Consider the following 23,164-nt stretch of genomic DNA (forward strand, 5'->3'; position numbering starts at 1 on the left):
TAATAATAATCTATGTATTGTTATAGCTGGATGTAGACCCTTCTGATATTTCCAAGATCCTTCAGTTCCCCAAAATGACCAGTAGATGTCAGCAAACACAGTCAAGGCCAAGCCGCAAGTCCATAAATGTAATAATTTCAATGACAGATCATTTCAAACCTTAAAACTCCTGTTTGTTTGTGTTTTAATGAAGGTGTGGCGGTGTGCATCAATCTCTATAATTGCTTCATATTCTTATCTACATTCAAAACTGCAAACAAGTGTTTTTTTTTATGATGGGGTTAACCTAAGACAAAGCCCTAGAGTAAACTTTCTTAAACTGCCCTCATCTCTTATTTTACTATTGCGACAGATCATTTTAAACCTAAAACATAAAAGTCAATAAGCTGCTCATGCTCTTGTTTGTTTGCTTTTTTGTGCATCAATCTCTATAATTGCTTAATAGTCTTATCTTTCTAAACTGCAAACAAGTGTTTTTTTATGATTTGACAAAAATATATCACATAAAACATGCAGTTCTTGAAACTTCTGGAATCACAAAACGAACCACAGTTAATTAATTCAATAAACCAGCACTACCAGTTTCTGTAAATAAAATGTTAAAACAAGAAGCTTTGCATTACAGCAGAAATATCTTAGCCTGCAGTATATGGGGGGCCTCTAAATATTGTTTTGGACAACAAGGACCCTTTACATCAAAAAGTTTGAGAACCACTGATCTAGAATATTATTGAAAGTATAAATATGAAACAAATGCAATGAAAATCTGTGCATTACAGCAGTCTTTGCATTTCTATTTGTGATATTGTTGGCCTTCTGAACTTTACTATTACATTTATGTACACAGGCTGATAATACAGATTTAGGTTAAAGCAACAAGTCCGAAGGTTGGCCATGAACTATGCAAATTTAAATAATGCTTTAACTGACTGTTGTGTAAGAGCAAAGATAATCTATTTTCTCAGTGAAATCTGCCCTTAGGTCTTATCCACTATTACGCTTTACTAGTGTTGTTGGTTTGGTTCAGTAAGATCTCAAACATGGCTCAGCAGGAATACAAAATGCTTAGTGACAAAATGTTCACCTACAAAGGAACTGTCATAACTTTGACAGAAAATTATGATCTCACTCCAGAATATATTGACAGTTTAGAGGATTTTGAAACAAAGGATGATGATGTCTTTGTTGTTACCTTCCCCAAATCTGGTAAGTGAGATGTATGTAAAATAAATTACCTCTGTAGTCAAACTTTCTGCATACTTTGACTTTGCCCATTTAAGCTATAACGGAAAAGTGTGAACTTTTCATTCGCACATGCATGTTCAATGTAATAACATAAATGTTTAACATTATTCAATCAAGCCCAATGTATTTTATAACTAACTCTATGCCGGTTTCTCAGGTACGGTGTGGACCCAACGGATCATGACGTTAATATACGCGGAAGATTTCCCAGACAAAGCCAACCAAATCACATACGAGCAGATGCCCTGGCTGGAGTATCGGATGACAGGGAGAGATTACAGCACACGTCCATGTCCGAGACTCTTCTGCTCACATTTACTCCAGCCGCTGATGCCCAAAATGCTGCAAAGAAAAGGAAAAGTGTGTATGCGTTCCATCAGATGATGGCTTGATGTAATGCACGTTTTAATACGCCTGTCTTTGCTTTCAGGTCATCTATGTCATGAGAAACCCTAAAGATGTCATGGTGTCATATTTCCATTTTTCCAACAACATGAAAAACCTGGATTCTTCTGAGAGCTTCAATGAGATGCTGGAAAAATTCTTCACCGGATGCAGTAAGAGCCAAAACAATACAGCCTAAGTCTATACAGTATATAATTTTTTGCAAAACAGATGAAATACATGAAGACTCATTTTTAAAAAAAGTTTTATGGACAGATAGTTGACAGTGTGGACAGTATGACTGAGAGTGACTCTTGAGGTACCAGCACCAGTTTAAGTCGTGGAGTCGTGGTGTGAGCTGCTACTAACAATGAGCAAGATGGACCTTTCAGAGTAGGAGATGGACTTAAAATTAATTCTCAAAACTTACTGCCATTCTGGAAGATAATTTCTGTGGTGCAAGAGGAAGTGGTCCTGGTCCCTTAACAGTCACTCTCAACCTCAATCTGTCTATTAAGCCTTTATACATGTGATTTGCATGTATTTCACAACACTTCAGCTTGCGGTTCTTAGATGGGGTCATGTTTCAGGATTCTTTACCTTAGCAAATTCTCTGAGAGCCTTCTGAAGGTACTTCTGAAGACTCCAAGTAGTTTGCAGTTCTGGAAAATAGTAGCACAGGACTGAAGTGTTCCCGATGGTTTAATTCTTGGTTTAACACCTAATTCTTCACCTAATTCAAGTCTTTTGCAGTTGATACCTTTTCTTCTCAACTTGTGACCCTGTTGCCTCACTGAGCAATTTTTATAATCTAAATCTCTTTTTTTGGACATTTTACCTGTTTAATAACTACACACATCTGAATATAAAGTGTTTTTCACTTCCATCCCTCATTAATACAAAATTATATCTTATAAATGATATATAATGAATGATAGTTATTAAGATTTATGTGATTTGGAATTAGTACAATGTGCTATAACTTTTATATACTCCTCAGTGTAGGTTAACTTAGTACAAAAATAAAGAGTCTTGAACCTGTTGCGAAGTTTGAAAAACACTAATGTTGTGTCTGGTTTGTAGTGGTTGGTGGCTGTTGGTTTGACCATGTTAAAGGATGGATCACAAATAAAGACAAATACAACATCCTGATCCTTACTTATGAAGAAATGATTAAGGTGAGACAGGTTTGGCCTATGACCCCCTTGACCTTTCCATCAAACTTTCTTTGGAGTTATTGTACTGTATATATGTGTGTGTGTGTGTGTGTGTGTAAGGAATAATTGACGATGGGCCGTTGAATGGTTGTGATTACACCTAATAATTCAATTCTAATAATTACACGGGATGCTTATACTTACCTGTCTTTCCTTAGTTAGTTGGTCTTTATGTTTATGTGTGTGTGTGTGTGTTTCATTATCATGTATTAAAGTGTGGTTCCGTTACAGTCTAGTTGTCCGGTGTCATCTGTTTTAGATGTGTTGTATATTGCTCTGTTCATGTTGGATTACCTGTTAGATTTATTAAATATTACATATTTGCCTTCATCTTCATCTTCATGTGTGTTTATACAACCGCCCGTGTGACAGAACACTGGTCCACAAAGAAAACCAGTAGCGGCGTGTCATTTAAACTCTTATTTTCGTTTTGTCAATGGTTTTTTTTCTATGGATCACGTTGCCGCCGTTCATCTGCTTTGCCTTGAGCACGGAGCTTTGCGGTCTATGTGGAGTGGGTGCTCCACTGCGAGGAGCGACAGCCTGAGCCCACCGCAGATGGAGATAATGCCTCAGTCGTGACATCAGAGCCATCACCAGAAAGAACAATGCCAACAGCAAGCCAAAGGGGACCTCCTCCGAACAGGTGTGCGTGTCGACTGTCTCATTAATTGCAGAGGCAGTACTCGTGGAATTTGTCCCTCTGTTTCACCTCCGTTCAGTGGTGGGGCTCCATCTCGGGCTTCCTGGAAGTCTTCGTCTCCTGCACCTGAGGAGCCCGTGGCTCTGCCTCCGGCTTCAGATGACTCCACTCCACCCCATCCCGTTATCCAGACACCTGTTCTACTCCCACCCTCGATTCCGGCATGAACTATTGGCTATTCGGCCTCACTGGGCTCCCTTGGTCAGTCAGCTCCACCAGGGTTGGACTTCACCACACCTCCGCTGTGGATTCCTTCCTTCCTCAGTCGCTCCAGCTCACCCTCTGGTCTCTAGATCCCCACCTACATCTCGGGCGATCATTGCTATGGTTCTGTCGCAGATGTCTTGATCCGTTGCTCCACCTCCTCAGCTCTCTGTCTGCGCAGCGGGCTTCCCCTCCATCACCGTCGTCGCCTCTGAGCGCAGTCCTGGCTGTGGCCTGTGTTTCCATCTGTCCTCTCCTGCTCAAGGCTCCTCCCTGGCTCTCACCAGTGAGGTGAGGTTGCTAATTCCAAAACATCATTTTAGACCTAGTAATGGAGGCTTGAGCCGTTGATAGCAGACAATGCAGTTGATAATGAAGTTATCAGAGAGAGAGATTGATTAAGCATGTGTGAATTACCTGAGTTTGTGCGACTCTCAATGTCAGCAGCGTCTCTGCTACTAGCGAAACTGTAAGTTCATCTTCTTCAAGAACAGTGCCGTTATTACCTCTTTAGTGAGAAATGTTCTGTAGCTTTAAAAGTTGCGGAGCTATTTACTGATAAAAAACGTCGGAGCAGCGCTGACAACACGTTTCTGTGTGAGTGTGTGTCCGTACTGTATGTGTGTGCATTTGTCAGAGAGTGAGAGAAAGATAGTATTTGTATCCATAAATAATAAAACATAATATTGTGGCAAAATTATGGAAATAATTTGTCATTTTTATCTTATTGTTTACTATTTTTATTAGCTTGGTAAGTCACATTGTGGGTTTTAGTTATTTTGCTTTTGTAGGCTGTAAGGACCTTTGAAATAACTGAAATCATTTGGTAAAGTGATATGGACATGTAATGCAGTCAAGACCTGCCTGGAACTACTTTAGCCATGCGTTTCCCTGAAGATAATTGCAGACCTTAAAGGGGTCATATGATGCCTTTTTAAAGATCATTATTTTGTGTATTTGGTGTAACAGAATATGTTGACATGCTTTAATGTTCAAAAAACATTATTTTTCAAATACTGTACATTATTGTAGGTCCTCTATGCCCCGCCTCTCTCAAACGCTTCGTTTTCTACAAAGTCCCTCCTTCCGACAAGCACAGTCTGCTCTGATTGGCCAGCTGACCCAGTGCATTGTGATTGGCCGAACACCGCAAGCACTCGTTGGAAATGTAAGCCCCTTACCATGATCGCGAGCTTCATCTTTCAAAATAAAGACAGAGCCCGAAAAAGGAACAGAGTCGCGTGACAGACACAGTGATGAAGCTGGTATGAAGCCATGGTTAAGACAGCTGACTCCACTGTGATGTGACACTGTGTCTCTCTGATAAAGTGGTGGAGGCAGCCACGTTCAATCACATGAAGAAAGACCCCTTGGCCAACTATGAATCCCTTTCTCTGAATGCCACAGACCGTCCAAAAGGATTTTTTTTGCGCAAAGGTAAGACAAGCAGTGTCAAATAAAGCATCAAGATACAAATATATAAATGTGTCACCTTCATGTTAATAAAATTTTTGCATGTATTATTTAAACATTATTTCAACGTTTATTATTAAATTTATTAACATTACATTCATTAATAAATGTAATAAGTGTCTAATATCAGCAGCAATAGGAAAATGTTATATTAAAGGGATAGTTCACCCAAAAATTTTGTCATGAATTACTCACCCTCATGTCGTTCTAAACCCGTAAGACCTTCGTTCATCTTCGGAACACAAATTGTGGTACTCTCGTGAATAGCGACGGAGAATGACCTGGAAGAGAACAAAATCGTTGAATAAAATTGTTATTTTTGTTTTCTTTGCGTACAAAAATATTCTCTTAGCTTCATAACATTACGGTTGAACCACTGATACCTCATGGACTATTTTATCAATGTCCTTACTGCCTTTCTGGGCCATGAAATATGGTAGTTGCATTGCTGTTTATGGAGGGTCAGAAAGCTCTCAGATTTCATCAAAAATATCTTAATTTGTGTTCTGAAGATAAACGAAGGTCTTGCAGGTTTGGAACGACACGAGGGTGAGTAATTAATGACAGATTTTTCATATCCCTTTAATGTTTGCAACCTGCTGTGTTACAGGAACAGTTGGGGACTGGAAGAACTCTTTAACTGTGGCTCAGAGTGAATGTTTTGACCGCGTCTACCAGGAAAGAATGAAGGACGTACCTCTTAACATGATCTGGGACATCTCAGAATTGCATGGCTGAAAACTCAAGACGTGGCATCCATTTTACAAGCTAACAAAGATAAAACACTATCATGATAATAAAAGGAACGTATAATGTGAATTGATGTGTTGGACCATATCAAAAGACATAACAATCAGGGATTGATGAGGTTAATATTGGCCTTCTGAACTTCATGTGGTGTGAAAAATGAATTTTAAAAGTACAAATATTCCAATGATTTTTTTTTCATTCGGCCCCTTGTCTGTTTACTTTTTCATTATTATTTTTTAGGTTCACTTCAGTGGTCATGTGGTGTAAAAAAAATAAGCCTCCCAGGTTTATTACTGTTTGTTTACTTCCTGTGAGTGATTTATTCATTCACTTTGTTTACAAAGAAAAATCTTTTCTCTTTGTAAATCTTTTTATCTAAATAAATCTGAAAATAACTTATGAAATTAACTGTGACTTTTTACTTTTCACAATCAAATTAATCAAATGGGTTGCAAATCCTCTTTCATACAGTTTGTTTGTTTGTTTTTTATTTCAAAAACGAAAACTTTTTACCATCTCTTCACTGAAAGAAAAGGTCACTATTTCAATGTTCATGAGCATGCAAGAAATATATTGAGTTAAAGGAATAGCAATTAGGTTTGAAGTCAAATTTCTTATCTTAAAAGTCTCAACCAATTACTTTACAAATTTAGTTCTCAGAGGTGTAGGATTTGTTATGTCAGATTGTCGATCAATCTAATCTCGTATCTTCAGGTAGTCTCAGAGAAATTTGCTAATCCTGGTCCTTTTGCATGATTGGCTCTCCAGATGATCGGATTAGGTGACCCGTGTGTGGAAAAAGAGGCGCGAAAAGAGAGAGGGAGAACTGCGCTCGACAAACGCCATTACTTTCAAACTCAGGCTCTATGTAAGACTAAATCTAGGTGTGTATCACACACTCGTTAAAATGTGTGTAAATCTTGGTCCAAACGATTCAGTCCGTGAATGAACTTCGGATAATTTAGATGGAATCATGAACCGATTCAGGACTAACTAATGGAAGCGATTCATTGAAGAGCACTGACTCAAAAGAGTGAATCGTTCATGAATCGGGCATCGCCATTTCTGATTCTAAACAACCGACAGAAAATACAGGACATGCAAATTGTCGACTGAAATATTGTTAGAAAAAATTTTTTTTTTTTTTTTTTAAATGCTAAATACACTTTCACGGTAAGTTGTCAGATGAGAGAAAGCGAACATCTGCAGTCTGATCAAATCCAAAATAACAAAGATTGGCAGGTTTTAGTCTATTTTAATATTGCAGATTTTTTTTTCTGCAGGAGCACTATGGAGGACTTAAAAAAAATATATAAATAAATAAAAAAAATAAAAAAAAACCGCACATTATGTATTTATTTCTCAATCTGAAAGATGCGACGATGCGTCCCCGATACCCGAGAGATTACATTAAATATCTTGACGTCTGTGATCAAAGTATTACAGTGAAATTTGTTTTTTTTTTCACTGGAAAAGAGGTAGCCTACAGTGTGTGGTACAACTTTGTCTCAGCATTTTTCGTCATTTTAAATCACCTTTTTGATTTTTCTTTTCAACTACTTCTTGCAAGCACTTAAGTAAAAAAAAATCCCCCTATGCAGCAAGTTAAATGTTTTAACTATTAATTGTATAATAATGGTATTTCATGTATTTTGTAATAGTTATAACTACTTTAGACACTTCTGATATTTCTAAGATGCTTCAGTTCCCCAAAATGACCGGTAGATGTCAGCAAACACTGTCAAGTTCATAACATAAGTACCAAGTTTGGCAAAAAGCGGATTCGAACTCAGGTCAATTGCATCAAAAAGACTACAGCAGGCCTGCCTCGGTGCTTTATAATCTGTGCCACTGGAGCTGGTGTTTGATAATCTCTTATGTAATGTTGACTATGCCAATCACATGTTGGTGGGCGGAGTTAGTGTAAATAGCTTCTGCCAACAAGTTAGCCACTTCATAAAGAGCCATTAATTTTACATTTAAAAAATAAGAATAATTAAATTGTAAATAATAATAATAATAATAATTTCAGTGTGTGTGTGTGTGTGTGTGTGTGTGTTTTAATGAAGATATACAGTGTAGTTTGTGCATCAGTCTCTTTGCTTCAAACTTTTGTAGTCTTTATCTAGGCCTACGTTCAAAACTGCAAACAAGTGTTATGATGATGGGATTAACCTGGGACAAAGCCCTAGAGTAAACTTTTTTAAACTGCCCTCATCACTTATTTAACTACTGCGTGACTTTTAACCGTGTTGTTTTCAATGTTAGGTTTAGAAATGGGCTTAAATGATCCCATATAAAGAGATATTACAAAGATAAATCACATGAAACATTTCCTTCTGAGCCTGTTTATGACCATTTTATTGATGTTTTATTCTCTCAGTATATCTATATCAGCGGTTCTCAACCAGGGGACTGGGGCCCAAAAGGGGCCCTCAGCAAATCTCCAAGAGGGGCCACAGAAAGACTTTAAAATATTTAAAATAATAAATTATTGTTAATATATTAACATAATTTAACTCATCTGAATTAAAATGCTAAATCACAAAACAATAATGTAGTATCTTTGTCATAATTACAGCAGAGTTCAAAGGTTGGCCATGAACTAAGCAAAAGCAAATAACACTTTAACTTGCTATTGTGTAACAGCTCTTTTCTCAGTGAAATCTGGCCCTGGATATATCAAGGTCTTCTCTGCTATTTATGCTCTTTAGTATTGTAAGATCTCAAACATGGCTCAGCAGGAATACAAAATGCTTGGTGACAAAATGTTCACCTACAAAGGAACTGTCATAACTTTGACAGAAAATTATGATCTCACTCCAGAATATATTGACAGTTTAGAGGATTTTGAAACAAAGGATGATGATGTTTTTGTTGTTACCTTCCCCAAATCTGGTAAGTGAGATGTTAAGCTGTATTTCTTATGTCTATTTCAAAGTACCTCTTTAGTCAAACTTTCAGCACACTTTGACTTTGACACTGTTTAAAATAGCATAACAATGTGAATTATGCATTACCACGTAAATGTTGAATTAAAAAAATTGAATCAAGCCCAATGTATTTTAACTCTACACCTGTCTCTCAGGTACAGTGTGGACCCAACGGATAATGACATTAATATACGCTGAAGATTTCCCAGACAAAGCCAACCAAATCACAGCCGAGCAGATGCCCTGGATAGAGTATCGGATGACAGGGAAAGATTACAGCACACGTCCATCTCCAAGACTCTTCTGCTCACATTTACTCCAGCCGCTGATGCCCAAAATGCTGCAAAGAAAAGGAAAAGTGTGTATGCGTTCATCAATCGATTCATAAACTGGCTTGATGTAATGCACGTTTTAATACGCCTGTCTTTGCTTTCAGGTCATCTATGTCATGAGAAACCCTAAAGATGTCATGGTGTCATATTTCCATTTTTCCAACAACATGAAAAACCTGGATTCTTCTGAGAGCTTCAATGAGATGCTGGAAAAATTCTTCACCGGATGCAGTAAGAGCCAAAACATTATAGCCCATTAGAGGTTTTATGGACAGATGGTTGACAGTGTGGACAGTATGAATGAGAGTTTAAAGTTTAAGTCAGACAACAGCATGGTGTAAGGGAGTTGTGGTGCGAGCTGCTACTAACAATGAGCAAGATGGACCTTTCAGAGTAGGAGATGGACTTAAAATTAACTCTCAAAACTTACTGCCATTCTGGAAGATAATTTCTGTGGTGCAAGAGGAAGTGGTGCTGGTCCCTCAACAGTCACTCTCAACCTCAATCTGTCTATCAATCTTTTTTTTTAAATTGTCTTAATGTATTTCACAACACTTCAGCTTGCGGTTCTTAGATGGGGTCATGTTTCAGGATTCTTTACCTTAGCAAAGTCTCTGAGAGCCTTCTGAAGGTACTTCTGAAGACTCCAAGTAGTTTGCAGTTTCTCCAAGTGTTCCTGATGATTTAATTCTTGGTTTAACACCTAATTCCTCACCTTGAATCTTAAATTATTTTGTAGTTAATAAATGTTCTTCTCAACCTGCTTTTGTGGCCCTGCTTCCTGTTTCTGGTTTGTAGTGATTGGTGGCTGTTGGTTTGACCATGTTAAAGGATGGATCACAAATAAAGACAAATACAACATCCTGATCCTTACTTATGAAGAAATGATTAAGGTGAGACAGGTTTGGCTTATGACCCTTTGACCTTTCCATTAAAACGTATTTTGAGTTATTGTACTTCTCTTTGGATATATATGAATCTCTGTAGACTAACTGATTAAATGTATAAATCTTTCATTAGGACCTCAGATCCGTCATTGTGAAAATCTGTGAGTTTGTGGGAAAGAATCTGTCAGATGCAGCGATTGATAAAGTGGTGGAGGCAGTCACGTTCAAGCACATGAAGAAAGACCCCTTGGCCAACTATGAATCCCTTCCTCAGAATGTCACAGACCGTCCAAAAGGACTCTTTTTGCGCAAAGGTAAGACAAAAGTGAAAAATTAAGAGTTGGACATTTAAGCAGCATCAAATAAAGCTTTAAGATATAAATATATACATTTATCACCTTCATGATAATATAATTTTTCAAGTGGTTTTCAATTATTTAAAATTGCATTATTACATGTGATAAGTGTGACACATCAGTGGGAAAATGTTATATTAATGTTTTCAACCTGCTGTTTTACAGGAACAGTTGGGGACTGGAAGAAATCTTTAACTGTGGCTCAGAGTGAATGTTTTGACCGCGTCTACCAGGAAAGAATGAAGGACGTACCTCTTAACATGATCTGGGACATCTCAGAATTGCAGGGATGAAAACTCAAGACGTGGCATTCATTTTACGAACTAATAAACCGTTAATATGTGAATGGATGTGTTGGCTATCATATCAAAACAGATAACAGTCAGGGAGTGATGAGGTTTATTGACCTTCTGAACTTTATGAGTACATATATGTACAAAGGCTGATAATAAAAATTTAGGTTGAAGAAATGAGTCCAAAGGTTGGCCATTAACTACACAAAAATAAACAGCTTTGACTATTGTGCAACGTCTCTTTTCTCAATGAAATCTGCCTCTGGATATATTCTCCGCTATTTACAGTCGTTGGTTTGACTCAGTAAGATCTCAAACATGGCTCAGCAGGAATACAAAATGCTTAGTGACAAAATGTTCACCTACAAAGGAACTGTCATAACTTTGGAGAACAATCATGATCTTACTCCAGCTTTGATTGGATGTTGGAAAATGTTTTCACATGATGCAGTAAGAGCCAAAACCAACATACTGCATTTTTGGTATATCAGACACTTAGTTCATTCATTATACTGTATGTATCTCTCTCTCTCTCTCTCTCTGTGTGTGTGTGAGTGTGTGTGTGTGTGTGTGTGTGTGTGTGTTGAACCTGCATAAAGTTTGAAAAACACTAATGTTGTGTCTGGTTTGTAGTGATTGGTGGCTGTTGGTTTGACCATGTTAAAGGATGGATCGCAAATAGAGACAAATACAACATCCTGATCCTTACTTATGAAGAAATGATTAAGGTGAGACTGGTTTGACTTATGACCTTTTGACCTTTCCATCAAACTTATTTTGAGTTATTGTAGCCTACTTGAAATGTACAAATCTTTTATCAGGACCTCAGATCCGTTGTTGTGAAAATCTGTGAGTTTGTGGGAAAGAATCTGTCAGATGCAGCGATTGATAAAGTGGTGGAGGCAGCCACGTTCAAGCACATGAAGAAAGACCCCTTGGCCAACTATGAATCCCTTTCTCTGAATGCCACAGACCGTCCAAAAGGATTTTTATTTCCTGAGCAAAGGTCAGACCAAAGTAAAAAATCTAGAGTTCGTCATTTACGCAGTGCCAAATAAAGCATCAAGATATAAAGATGTAAAATTCAAAGAACATTTTTTTTTCAATCACCTTCATGATAATATAATAATTTTCATTATTATAATAATTTAATTTTCCCTGCCTGTCTCATTCAGGCCTGTGGACAATCCAGTAATTATTCATGCAACATAGGAGTCACAGAAGACTTTTGAAATAGTTCATTATTTAAAAGTTTATTATTTAATATGATGTGTGACAAATCAGTGGCAGTGGGAAAATGTTATATTAATTAACATATATAAACGTTACATGTTTTCAACCTGCTGTGTTACAGGAACAGTTGGGGGCTGGAAGAACTCTTTAACCGTGTTTTGACCGCGTCTAACAAGAAAGAATGAAGGACTTTACAATTCTGGGACATCTCAGAATTGCATGACTGAAAAGATGTGAAATAAATTTTACAAACTAATAAATATAAAACACTATCACAATAATAAAATGAAGGTATACTATGTAATTGGATGTGTTGGCTACACAACCATATCAAAACAGATACCAGATAACTAGTCTTGATGGAGGTTAAAGGGTTATTGTGAACATTATGTAAAATGTGCAAACAATATGAATTTACAGTCTGTATTTTTCAACCAGTTTTTTATTTGATCAGTATAATTTTTATATTGAAGTTGTAAATGTTAAATAAACAAAAATAAATAAATAAAATGAAATACATTAAATGTTGGTCAATCTAAATCTCAAAATGAATTGTCTCTATATTGCTTTGAAAGTCTAAGAACTATATATATATATATATATTAAATTAAATCATTATTTAATCAAGCAAACATATTAAATACAGTTTTGTGTGATATATGAAAAAAACAATGATGTGATATGCTATGCTCTGCAGTACTTGTCCAGAAGGGGGCGGTCTGCCAGTGCTGGTTGTCATGGGTGAAGCAGGTGAGGCCAGGCATGCTGCAAGTGTCATTATTATGGAGGCGCTTCAGGAGCTTCCTCAGCTTTTTCCTGCGTTTCTGCTCTTTCATCAGCCACTGTTTCTTATCTTTGGAGGTCTTTCTACTAGATTAAAAGAACAGATATCTTCACTACCTACAGTAATCAACTGTCAACTGTAGATTGCAACATTAGTGATAAGGCGTTAGTGTGCCTTCCTTCAGCTTTATGACAGATAATGAATGAAAACCTACTTGACAGAATGCATCCGGCCTGATTTGAGTTTGAACAGTGCCCTATTGTTGTGTTGATACCTTTAAAGAAAACATTACACGATTATGTCAAATGTGTGATCAAGTCAACACTTAATGAAAGTATGAAAACCTTTTTTACGTAAAGGTGGAGGCTTACATGTTTTGGTTGCATTCACACTCTTTCGGTCGAACCTGCTTTAGATGTCCTTTCACCTCTCTGAGATTCTTTATTTTGGTCTGCAATGTCTCAATCTATTCAAAGAGCAAACATTTTTTAATAGCAAAATCAGTTGTTTGTTTTTATTCAGATTGTTTAAGAACAACTTCATAATCTTACCTCATGCTCAATGTGTAGTTTGTGATCTTTCCATGCTTGTAGAGATTTATATAATCCACCATCGCATCTGACTGTGTCGTTCATCAGTATTGAGCATCTGAACAAAAAAGTAAAGTTCCTTTTTCAGTTGTCTATCTAGGTTTTAAACAAGTATGCATGCTTATTAGATTTTCACTGATACTAGTTGTTATCATACACAGTAACGGACTATCTGTGTTTTACCTGTAGGTGACTTTAAGAGCAGCAGGTGGCGTGAGGGAGTTGAAGTTGTTGTCTGTGGGTCCCATTCCGCTATATTCTACATTCTCTCCATACACTGCCTGCTTTCTGCCTAGCATGAGGCTGGTGTTGAGGTCGAGTGGCTGGTAGCCTTTCTCCAGGTCCAGAGTGTAGACATTTGAGTCCAAGTGATAAGAGACAGAACGTGCCCAACGATTACGTGGTAAACTTTTCTTGGTCTTCAACTCTGGAATTAACATTGAAAAATTGCTTACAGAACATTCCTATAGAATTATTTCTCAAACTGATATCATATCAATATCATATATGCATATGAATATATTCAACCACCAGATGGAGACATTTGTACTGAAAAGAGTAGGTGCTTTTATATATTATATATATATATACTATATATATATATATATATATATATATATATTAAATTAAATGACTTCATTTAGAACGTTATTCTGGAAACTAAAATTAGAATTAAATCTATATTTATATTACATTTAATTTCAAGATACTGTTAATATTATTATTACCTTTTTTTATTATTATTATTATTTATTATTATTTGGCTATAATCCGGAATATTATGAATGAATTTACAAAGCTATCGTATTAAATGCAATAAACACTAATACCAAAGTGTCTTATAATTATTTTGACAAACATTATAAATATAATGGGACTTTTATTTTGATAGGCGTGTTGTGACGCGCATGCACTGTTCTCACACTTCCACGTGCGAACGGGAAGCGCATTTCTCGCAAATATTCATCTTCGCTAGTCCTATGACATAATAATTGTTAACAGTTTTGTTCTTTCCGTTAAGTGGCACGAAGTTACATCTTTAATAAGCATGTCTTGTTAAGATTTTCCTCATTCTATCGGCATGTTTGTCTGTTTTACCTAAGCACAGATGTCTGGATAAAAACAACACCACGGTAAGTACGAGCAAAATACTAATAAACACATGTAACGTTTTATGTAAGCTTTTCATATATTGCTTACTGTAGTTGAATGACAACAGGACATTCATATTGCCATGTATAAATCTATAATTTGATATTATAATTGTGTACTTGACACAACCTTATTCAGACCAGTTTTATTGCATTTACAAGATTATTCAGAATTAATTTAATTGATCTTAAGTAATTATTAACAAGTAACGTTAAATCGGTTTATTTGCATATTTCATTTTATATGTTCTCAAATTTCGTCCTTTTAATAACGTAATGATGCCTAATTTCTACAGCTCCTAGACAAGCTAAATAAAAGTAAGATTAAAAAAGGACAAAAACCAAAACATAATGCCTAAATCAGCAAAGAGTCTGACTAAAATGGAACATCAGAGTTCAGATGATGAAGAGGACGTTTTAGAGATGGAGAGAAACTTTGCTTTACTTAGTAAAAGGAGCACAATGCAAACTTCAGCAGAGGATGAAGAGGAAATGAGAGATGAAGATGCATCTGCAGAGGAAGACGAAGCTGAACCTGAAGAGGATGAAGACAATGGTGTGGATGATGAAGATGAGTCAGGGAGTGATGAAGATGAAGCAGATAGTAACCCTGAAGATGAAGGCGTCAGCAATGACCCATCACACACGGAGGGAAACCTTAAAAAAGGTAAGATCAGATATTTATGTAACCCTGGCAATGGTTTTATCATTTAAGTTATTATTTAGGAATATTTAATTGCTGATACTGTTTAAAAGAGCAATTTTACATTTACTTTCATGTCTTTGTTTTTGTGTAGAATTGTCAACCTTGTCCTTTGAGGAAATCATGAAGCTACAGAATAAAGTTGGAACAAAAGCGTACAATAAAATCGCTTATGGTGCCACAAAGCCTCAGAAGAAAACCGAGCCCATGAAACGATTAACTAAACACAGGTACCTGCAGTGTTTAGTATTATTTCTATTGATTAATTATTATAGGATTTTTTCATATTTTGATTTTGCTTTTATATACTTATTTTCCATTTCAGTTAGTTGTCAAGGCAGTATGTCCAATTTTTTTTTAAGTTTTCATATTCATAATATTAATATTCTATTAGATTTGTTTCATTTCTGTTAATGAAAATTATTTTAAATAGTTTTAGTTACCAATAACAACACTGCCCTGCTCAGCTAGGCTTTTTAAATTTGTAACCACCTTTAATCAATGTTTTTAGTGGTGCATCGTGCTAAAAAAATAATAATTTATGTGAGTTAAAGTTATTTTGTATAGCTGTTTTTGGCTTATGTGTATGTTTTGTCTAAAAACTATATGTTTTTTAGACCTCAAGAGATTTCTGCAAAGAAACATGTGCCTTTCCTCCGAAAAGTGGTTCCTGTCAAGAAAAGGGTGCGTTTCAGGAGTTTATTTAATTAATGATTTCTCATACTTAAGCTTAGGTATTTGAACAAACTGAAGACCTGATTTTTCGCTTTTTAAACATTACTTTTTCAGATTTCAAGGGACCCTCGCTTTGATGACCTCTCAGGGGAATACAAGCCTGGAATTTTTTCTCAGACGTACAAATTCATTAATGGCATCCGAGAAAAGGAAACAAAAGTCTGTGAAATTCTAAAATGCCTTACTGATTCCTGTTTGTTTTCATTATGTGCATTATTTTTATGCCCACTGTTGTTTGTTTCAGATAGTGAGGAAGAAACTCAAGAAAGCCAAATCAGACTGTAAAAAGGAAGAACTGAAAGCCTTGCTTAAAAGAATGGTATGTTTAAAATATACTGACACTTTAAACTTAATTTACAGAAAGCTATATAAAACATCATTACAGTTGTGATAACCTTAATATTGCTGCTTATGATATGCTTTATGTCTAATCCGTGTGTGTGTGTACAACAGGAAAACCAGCAGAGGGCCCGACAGAGGCAAGAGCAGGAAAGAGAAAAGGAACTTCAGTTCAAGCGGAAACAGAGAGAGTTGGTTGGCCAGGGACACAAACCTTTCTACCTAAAGAAATGTAAATCTGTCTTTGTTCTTATCCTGTTCCATGACTTTTTACCTTGTTCACATATATTGTGATATAAGTTCTTTTGAAGAACATTTGTTGGTGAATGTCATACTAGTCAGTTTTTTGAGCATCAGTGTTCATAACTATGTGTTATTTAGAAAAGAACATCAAATAATATATGGTATTATGATCATTTTTAGTTTATAACATCTTTAAAACCCTTCTACAGCTGACAAGAAGAAGCTGGAATTGGCTGAGAAGTACAGTGAGTTGAAAAAGAGCGGGAAACTGGAGAACTTCTTGAGTAAGAAGAGGAAGCGTAACGCCACCAAAGATCGCAAAAAGTTGCCCAATCAGCACAAGAAACGCCAAATTTGGACCAATCATGGCTCATCTGTGGCACCTTGAGTTGGTTATTTGTCTGAGTGTGACACAATGCAGAAGGACGTCTGCTGAAAAGTAAATCCTGCTGGACTATGATGTTAAAAGCTGACTTGGTATGATTTGAAGTGTACATTTCACCTACATTTGCACAGTTATGGATTAAGATGTGTTTTGTTAACGGGTTTGACATTTAAGATGTTTATCTTAAATATCCATTATCTTTTGTTGTTTAATTATGTTTTGAACATTTTAAAATAAAATCTTAAATTTATTCTCTGACACCTCATTATTTTACCACTAGATGGAGCTACTGATACTTCAAATAAAGAATCTCTGCATAAACCTAATTTTTTGCCTCAGCAAACCTCAGTTCCAAACCAGCAGAAGTTAATATGCAGAAAATCAACTATCTGAACTGCCACCGTATGACGTTAATCCAATTTTTTGACCTCAAGGGCACTAGACAGACACCTGTCAACAGGATGAGTCAGCTTGCATTTGTGTCTGCCCTCTCAAAATCCAAAAATATTTCTCTTTCGTCTAGATCATGACCCATTTTAGCACAGCCTGTTTAGGCCGAGGTTGTTTGTGGTGAATCCACAGGGTTTCGAAGATGGGCGTATCTTGAAATTGCTGTGATCAAGATACGAGCAGCAAGCACCCTGCTCGAGAAATCACAATTTTCAACAGTGTCATTGTTTAAATCTTAAGTTCAGCTTCTTCAGTGTTCTTCTGGATTAACCCACTTTGTAGCAAGGGTTTCCTAAAACCTTGCAATCCTGGAGCAAACACCCCTTGGTTCAAGCCGCACAAGGGTAAAGACCTCACTTAATCATTTAATTTGCATCCTTGAGTAATGGATGGGACTATCATGGCTATATATCTTCCTAACCTGCTGGACCATGTGCAACTAGAGTCCATCAAGTCCCTTAAGGGGGTGGATTTAATGCAGTCTGCAAATTTCAAGAAGGGCTCGATTTTAAAACAGGACACTCCAGCTAAGACTTTTGTGTTTGAAACCATCCTCGCTTGAATACAGAACGGTGGATTAGTGGCCTTCCGTAACCTTTGGTTTTATGTCGGAGTCATTCCTCTGCAGTTAATTCCTTTCTTTGGGTCACCGGAGGCTTTTAGAAATCTTGTCTCTGGAATCTAAAGTACACAATCCTTTCCCTTTCATCCTAAATCTGTCTTGTTAAAGATGCAGTCGTATTTCCGGTATTAATGAGAAAGAATCCGACGCTTTGGCTAAACAGAAGATTGTAGCATTTGTCATATGCTCTATGGCCATTGGGCCAGCCAAAGGAGTGATTGCTGGAACACAAGCAGGGATCGGAGAATGCTAAACTGAGAGCCATCATTCTTAATCCACGAGTTAGGATATTGCTACTCCTTCGTGCACAGGAAAGTAACCCAAGGCAACCCGAGACTCTTTTGCAATAGGCACAGAGGACAGATTTGCATTTTATTACCAACTTGTCACTTCGTTGATGTCTTCATATTTATGGATACAACAGTGGAATGAGTGGAGTGGGATTGGTAAATGAAACAGACCAGACGCAAACCTCACCAAAGGGCATCAAAACAAAGAACGTGTTGATACATGATTTTAAGACATGCTCCTTTCAACTTTTAATCAACTTTTGTTATTCCAGGAATAACATTCCTATCAAAGAAACAGTCCTAAACCTATCTCAGTCCTCAACCTTGAAATTAGGATTGATAAGAATGGCGTGCATGCACGCAAACCTAATCTTTTTCCCTATCACTAATACTGTGATAGTAATGTCCCAGGACCAACATGTAAATGTATCCTACTTTGCAAACCATGGTCAAAGGTCAGTGTTCAAATCATTTTTTGAAAGTTTCTACTTATGACTTAAGAGTGATTTCGGTTGAAACAAAATTACTTGCTGAACAATTTAAAATTTCCTTTTTTGTTGTCAATTTCTGCCAAAGACGGGAAGCTTTTTTTTAATGCCAGTACAATGTAATGAAGTGCAAAACATGCATTCAAGGTGTGTAGGGTGACCAAATGTCTTCTTTTTCCCAGACATGTCCTGGCCAGGATTTCTAAATTGCCTAAAATGTCTGAGTTTTGGCTTTGATTTCCTATTGTTTTCATATTTGCTGAAGGTAATGACTGAAAAGTAGTTGGACCAATAGCATGCATTCATTGTACACAATCGACCAATCGTGGTGTGAGGGAAGGAGGGATCTATAGAGAACAGTCAAAGAAAAAGAAATGTGTGTAAATATAATGTACAAGGACTACAGAGAGCATGTCATTGGGAAAACATAGCCAAAACCCGGACAATTTCTGCAATTTACAAATCTCTGCCAGAACATGTTCCGTATGGTGACCCTAAAGATGTCTAAATGATGTTTTGTCGGTGTATTGATTGGTGCATATTAAAGGCAGGGTATGTGATTTTTCAAAAACACTTTAGAAATTATGAAACTCGAATTTACCCGTTTTAATTACGGATGCTATGTATGCAACGCATGTATTGACAGTAAAATTGTTGAATTTTTTTTTTTTTTTTCAATTTACAGTAAAACATAGGAAAATGTTGGATCATGAGAAATGTAGTTTGGTCATAAGCATTTTCAGACCAGGTTTTTTCACCAATGGCACATAAAACATGTAGGCCTACAAACTAAGTTGTCCAGTCTAAATTTGCATTACAACTTCTTATGATCAATACTCATTTCTTTCCGCCACGAGTGTTTAATTAATGACTTATAAAGGCCAAAAACTCATAAAGGCCAACTTTTCCCACTGGTAATTACGACTTAAAGTGGCATTTGTGCACACTCAACTCACAAGTAGGATCACTCTGACTTCAAACTTCTTCATCAATCAGACGATCATTTTAACACCTTAACAATCAAAAGAGAGCGTCTTCTCATTTTTTTAGTTCTCCCCTGAAAGATTTCTAAGATAGAGTGGTTTGCCTTGCCAAGAGCCAGCAATCCATTTCAGGGGCGGCCTGCTGGGAAATCTCCTGCTAAATGAGGAGGGAGCTGTGTGCCTTACAGACGCTGACTCCGCGACACCTCCGCCTCGTCCCCTGACACATTACGAAAGTCCTGTCCGTAATGACATTAGCCAACTGAGTGCTGAGAAGCAAACTGCCGCCTGGATTGAATTACCGCACCCTGCAGTTTCTCTCGCCCGTCAGATTATCCATCTGATGACCGTCGGAGGGAAAGTGGATTTTCGAGATGCTGCCCAAGTCTCACATGTCTGCTTTCCAAGGCTAAAGATTTGTTTATGACTATGGATATTTGGATTTTACAAATGAGGTGGTGGAGGGGAATCAAGGACACGCTAAGGGATGCAAAATGGTGCGGATGCGATTGATGTTGTGTCAGGTTAGCGTTAACTGCATTGGTAATCGGGGATTTGAGCTTGGATATGTGACAAAAGGACATCGCAAAAGCAGGCAAACTTTTAACATTGTTCCAAGCAAAGCCATATTGCTTGAATATAAAATGGTTATTTTCAGGCTGAAACACTTGAAGGTTAAATCGCATTTGGTTTAATCAGCCCAATGCCATTGGCAGCGGACTTACAAAGGTCTGTATTTGCATAGCAACTAAGCTTAGAGTGTGAAACACAAGACAAAAGAAATGAAATATTTAGGCTTTGCATTCAATATGTGCACAGAAAGGACATAAATATAAATACATCAAATCTTTCCTTATTCAGACAGACCTCTTGTAGATTCATGAAACAGACTTTCCTGACATTTCTCCTTTGAGTTTAGATTTCCAAAAGGGCCAAAGAACAACTAAACAACTAATTTATTTAAAGGTCTGTGTAATTTCTGCATCACAAGCGGCATAAAACAGACTTGCTAAAACTAGATTTTTAGAAAATGTAGCTTGTGCTTGCCCAGGAAAACCTCGCCAAATCTTAGAACGCAGTGCATGGTTGCAAGGGTATTTTGTATGGGTTCTTATGGATCTTCAGGGTTGCTAGGGTACTTTGTGTGTTTTTAGGTGGTTACTGTGATACTTTGGGTTGTTTCTACATGGTTTGTAGATTGTTCTGGGTTGTTGCTGAGGGGTTGATGAGGTATTTTGTACAGCTTCTCGAATGTTCTGGGTGTTTGCTAGTACTTGGGGTGGTTTCCAGGTGTTTTTTTTAGCATGTTCTGGGTGCTTTCTAAGTGATTGCTGATGTATTTCGGGTGGTTTCTAGGATGTTGCTATGTTTTGAGTTTGTTATGAGTGCAATACACGACTGAGGATTATGTACTACCAGAGGCGGACAAAGTACTCAACTCCATTACTTGAGTGAAAGTACAGATACTGCTGGTCAAATATTACTCCATTACAAGTAAAAGTTGTAAAGACAGATTTTTACTTAAGTAAAAGTACAGAAGTACTTGCTTTTAAAAGTACTTAAAAAAAGAAATATCACATTTGCAACTCAGTGTTCAAAAAATGCTGGGAAATCACTTCATGTAGCCCTACAAGAGTGATTACTGATAAACTGTCTGAAAAAGAAAGAAAGTCACGTTATAGAGAAGAAAAAAATCACCCACTGACTTTCAAAGCTGCTACATAGTAATGACTTTCTACTTCGAGGACCTTGATAGAAATGTAGTGGAGTGAAAAGTACAAGCCTTTCAAATGTAGTGAAGTTAAAGTCATAAGTTCCCAGAAAAAATAATACTCAAGTAAAGTACAGATACTCAAAAAGTGTACTTAAGTACAATACTCAAGTAAATGTACTTAGTTACTGTCCGCCTCTGTGTACTACCAGATGTTCAAGTCATTCCGATTACAACAAACTTGAGCGGAAATGTACACATTGTTGCTAGGAGATGTGTGACAAATGAAAACAACGTGTGTTCTAAAATCGGCAGAAAATATCAAACATGTTTGATATCCTCCGACTGGATGGAATCATCTGAAACTAAAAAAACGAAGTCTGTGACCATCATACACTATGCGATTTTGGAATCTGTCATCTCTAATCTGCAGGCTTTGACTTTGGCAACTAGCGCCAACTTCTTCAAACTACATCGGCAGAAAATCACAGTAGCTCTCACTGCAGAACACACAATCCAGGGGGTGAGGTTGGTTCCACATCTAGGGGGTGGAGATTGGTAGGTTTAGGGGTGGAGATGGGTGGGTTTAGGGATCAGGGGGTGGAGACGGGTAGGTTTAGGGATATGTAAGGTGGGAGGAGTTGGATCTGGATCCAACCTCTCCCCCTAGATCTTGTGTTCTGCAGTGAGGACTATCTCGAAAATCAGGGCAAAAATCATGCAGTGTATATTACAGGCTTAAGAATTATTATTATTATTTATTTATTTATTTATTTATTTTGGGTAGTCAACCTACAAATGACTTATAATTGTCTCTGCATTAAACGTGGAAAATATAAAGATTAACTTAGCAAATGTGTTTTATTACCTAAAGCCCCGTTCACACTGCCAACGACACACAGCGACAAAGCGACATGCTCCCATTCATTTTCAATGGAGAGCTGGCGACTTCCGGTGACACGAGCGACAGTGACCGTTGGCGACAGAATGTGGGCGTGTCAAGCAATGCGAGTCAAGCGGCAAAAGTTTAACTGTTTTATATCATTGTCTGGATATTACAATGAATAAAGAAATTGTGTGAAATTGAATTTATTGTTACAGGGTTTAAACAAAGATGTGTTGCCATGGTGTTCTTTGGCATTTGATGTAGATTAATTTCCTGCATCAATCAAACCACAGGAAAAGTCACAGCAGCGTCAGCATATTATGTGAATATTGGGATATGTAATTAAGTTTGACATAGATCCATGATTCATTCTCTTTCTGTCTGCACTCTTACCATTCAGTGTCTAATTTAATTCTCCTTTTATTTAGAATAAAAGATAGCTCCTCTACTACTTCAAACAGACATATTTACCGCAAAGCCGATTCAGTCACCTCAACCGTCCTTGGCCATCAGGAAAAATCCATAAAAAGTAAAGAAAGTCTGGCTTTACATGCAGTTCTCTATCTATCTATCTATCTATCTATCTATCTATCTATAGCGGGTGAAATAAGTATTGAACACATCACCATTTTTCTCATTAAATATATTTCTAAAGGTGCTGTTGACATGAAATTTTCACCAGATGTTGGTAACAATCCAAGTAATCCATACATACAAAGAAAACAATACAAATAAGTTCAGAAATTAAGTTATGTGTAATAAAATGGAATGACCCAGGGAAAAAGTATTGAACA

The 23,164-nt window shown here is 36.9% G+C and overlaps 5 protein-coding genes across 6 annotated transcripts; 4 read left to right on the plus strand and 1 right to left on the minus strand.

Annotated features, from left to right (window-relative positions):
- The first annotated feature begins 965 nt into the window (after window positions 1–965).
- LOC107715078 (amine sulfotransferase-like) lies at window positions 966–3,031 on the plus strand. Its single transcript, XM_016521118.1, has 4 exons — window positions 966–1,206; window positions 1,403–1,605; window positions 1,676–1,802; window positions 2,713–3,031. The coding sequence occupies exons 1-4, from the start codon at window positions 1,041–1,043 to the stop codon at window positions 2,910–2,912; spliced, it is 696 nt and encodes a 231-aa protein (XP_016376604.1). The 5' UTR covers window positions 966–1,040; the 3' UTR covers window positions 2,913–3,031.
- LOC107715077 (amine sulfotransferase-like) lies at window positions 1,002–10,991 on the plus strand. Of its 2 annotated transcripts, XM_016521116.1 has the most exons (7): window positions 1,002–1,040; window positions 8,709–8,874; window positions 9,065–9,267; window positions 9,346–9,472; window positions 10,040–10,134; window positions 10,262–10,442; window positions 10,650–10,991. In XM_016521116.1, the coding sequence occupies exons 2-7, from the start codon at window positions 8,709–8,711 to the stop codon at window positions 10,775–10,777; spliced, it is 900 nt and encodes a 299-aa protein (XP_016376602.1). In that variant the 5' UTR covers window positions 1,002–1,040; the 3' UTR covers window positions 10,778–10,991. The 2 variants fall into 2 exon arrangements, with proteins under 2 accessions (XP_016376602.1, XP_016376601.1); XM_016521115.1 differs by lacking the exon at window positions 1,002–1,040 and having other exon boundaries at window positions 8,666–8,874.
- Window positions 10,992–11,095: 104 nt separating this feature from the next.
- Window positions 11,096–12,195, plus strand: LOC107715047 (amine sulfotransferase-like). The gene is made up of 4 exons (XM_016521089.1): window positions 11,096–11,201; window positions 11,411–11,505; window positions 11,599–11,783; window positions 12,132–12,195. Exons 1-4 carry the CDS (start codon window positions 11,096–11,098, stop codon window positions 12,193–12,195), a joined length of 450 nt encoding a protein of 149 aa, XP_016376575.1.
- A 24-nt stretch (window positions 12,196–12,219) lies between these two features.
- Window positions 12,220–14,334, minus strand: LOC107715048 (extracellular sulfatase Sulf-2-like). Its single transcript, XM_016521090.1, has 7 exons — window positions 14,310–14,334; window positions 13,568–13,811; window positions 13,346–13,442; window positions 13,166–13,260; window positions 13,009–13,068; window positions 12,711–12,880; window positions 12,220–12,233 (listed from the first exon to the last, which is right to left on the minus strand). The coding sequence occupies exons 1-7, from the start codon at window positions 14,332–14,334 to the stop codon at window positions 12,220–12,222; spliced, it is 705 nt and encodes a 234-aa protein (XP_016376576.1).
- Window positions 14,287–17,204, plus strand: LOC107715062 (ribosomal RNA processing protein 36 homolog). Its single transcript, XM_016521104.1, has 8 exons — window positions 14,287–14,517; window positions 14,832–15,202; window positions 15,333–15,468; window positions 15,856–15,922; window positions 16,028–16,132; window positions 16,218–16,292; window positions 16,427–16,544; window positions 16,765–17,204. The coding sequence occupies exons 2-8, from the start codon at window positions 14,887–14,889 to the stop codon at window positions 16,941–16,943; spliced, it is 996 nt and encodes a 331-aa protein (XP_016376590.1). The 5' UTR covers window positions 14,287–14,517; window positions 14,832–14,886; the 3' UTR covers window positions 16,944–17,204.
- Window positions 17,205–23,164: the final 5,960 nt, after the last annotated feature.

This window comes from Sinocyclocheilus rhinocerous, unplaced genomic scaffold, assembly GCF_001515625.1.
Source record: "Sinocyclocheilus rhinocerous isolate Xijiao unplaced genomic scaffold, SAMN03320098_v1.1 scaffold509, whole genome shotgun sequence".
Taxonomy (NCBI): Eukaryota; Metazoa; Chordata; class Actinopteri; order Cypriniformes; family Cyprinidae; genus Sinocyclocheilus; species Sinocyclocheilus rhinocerous.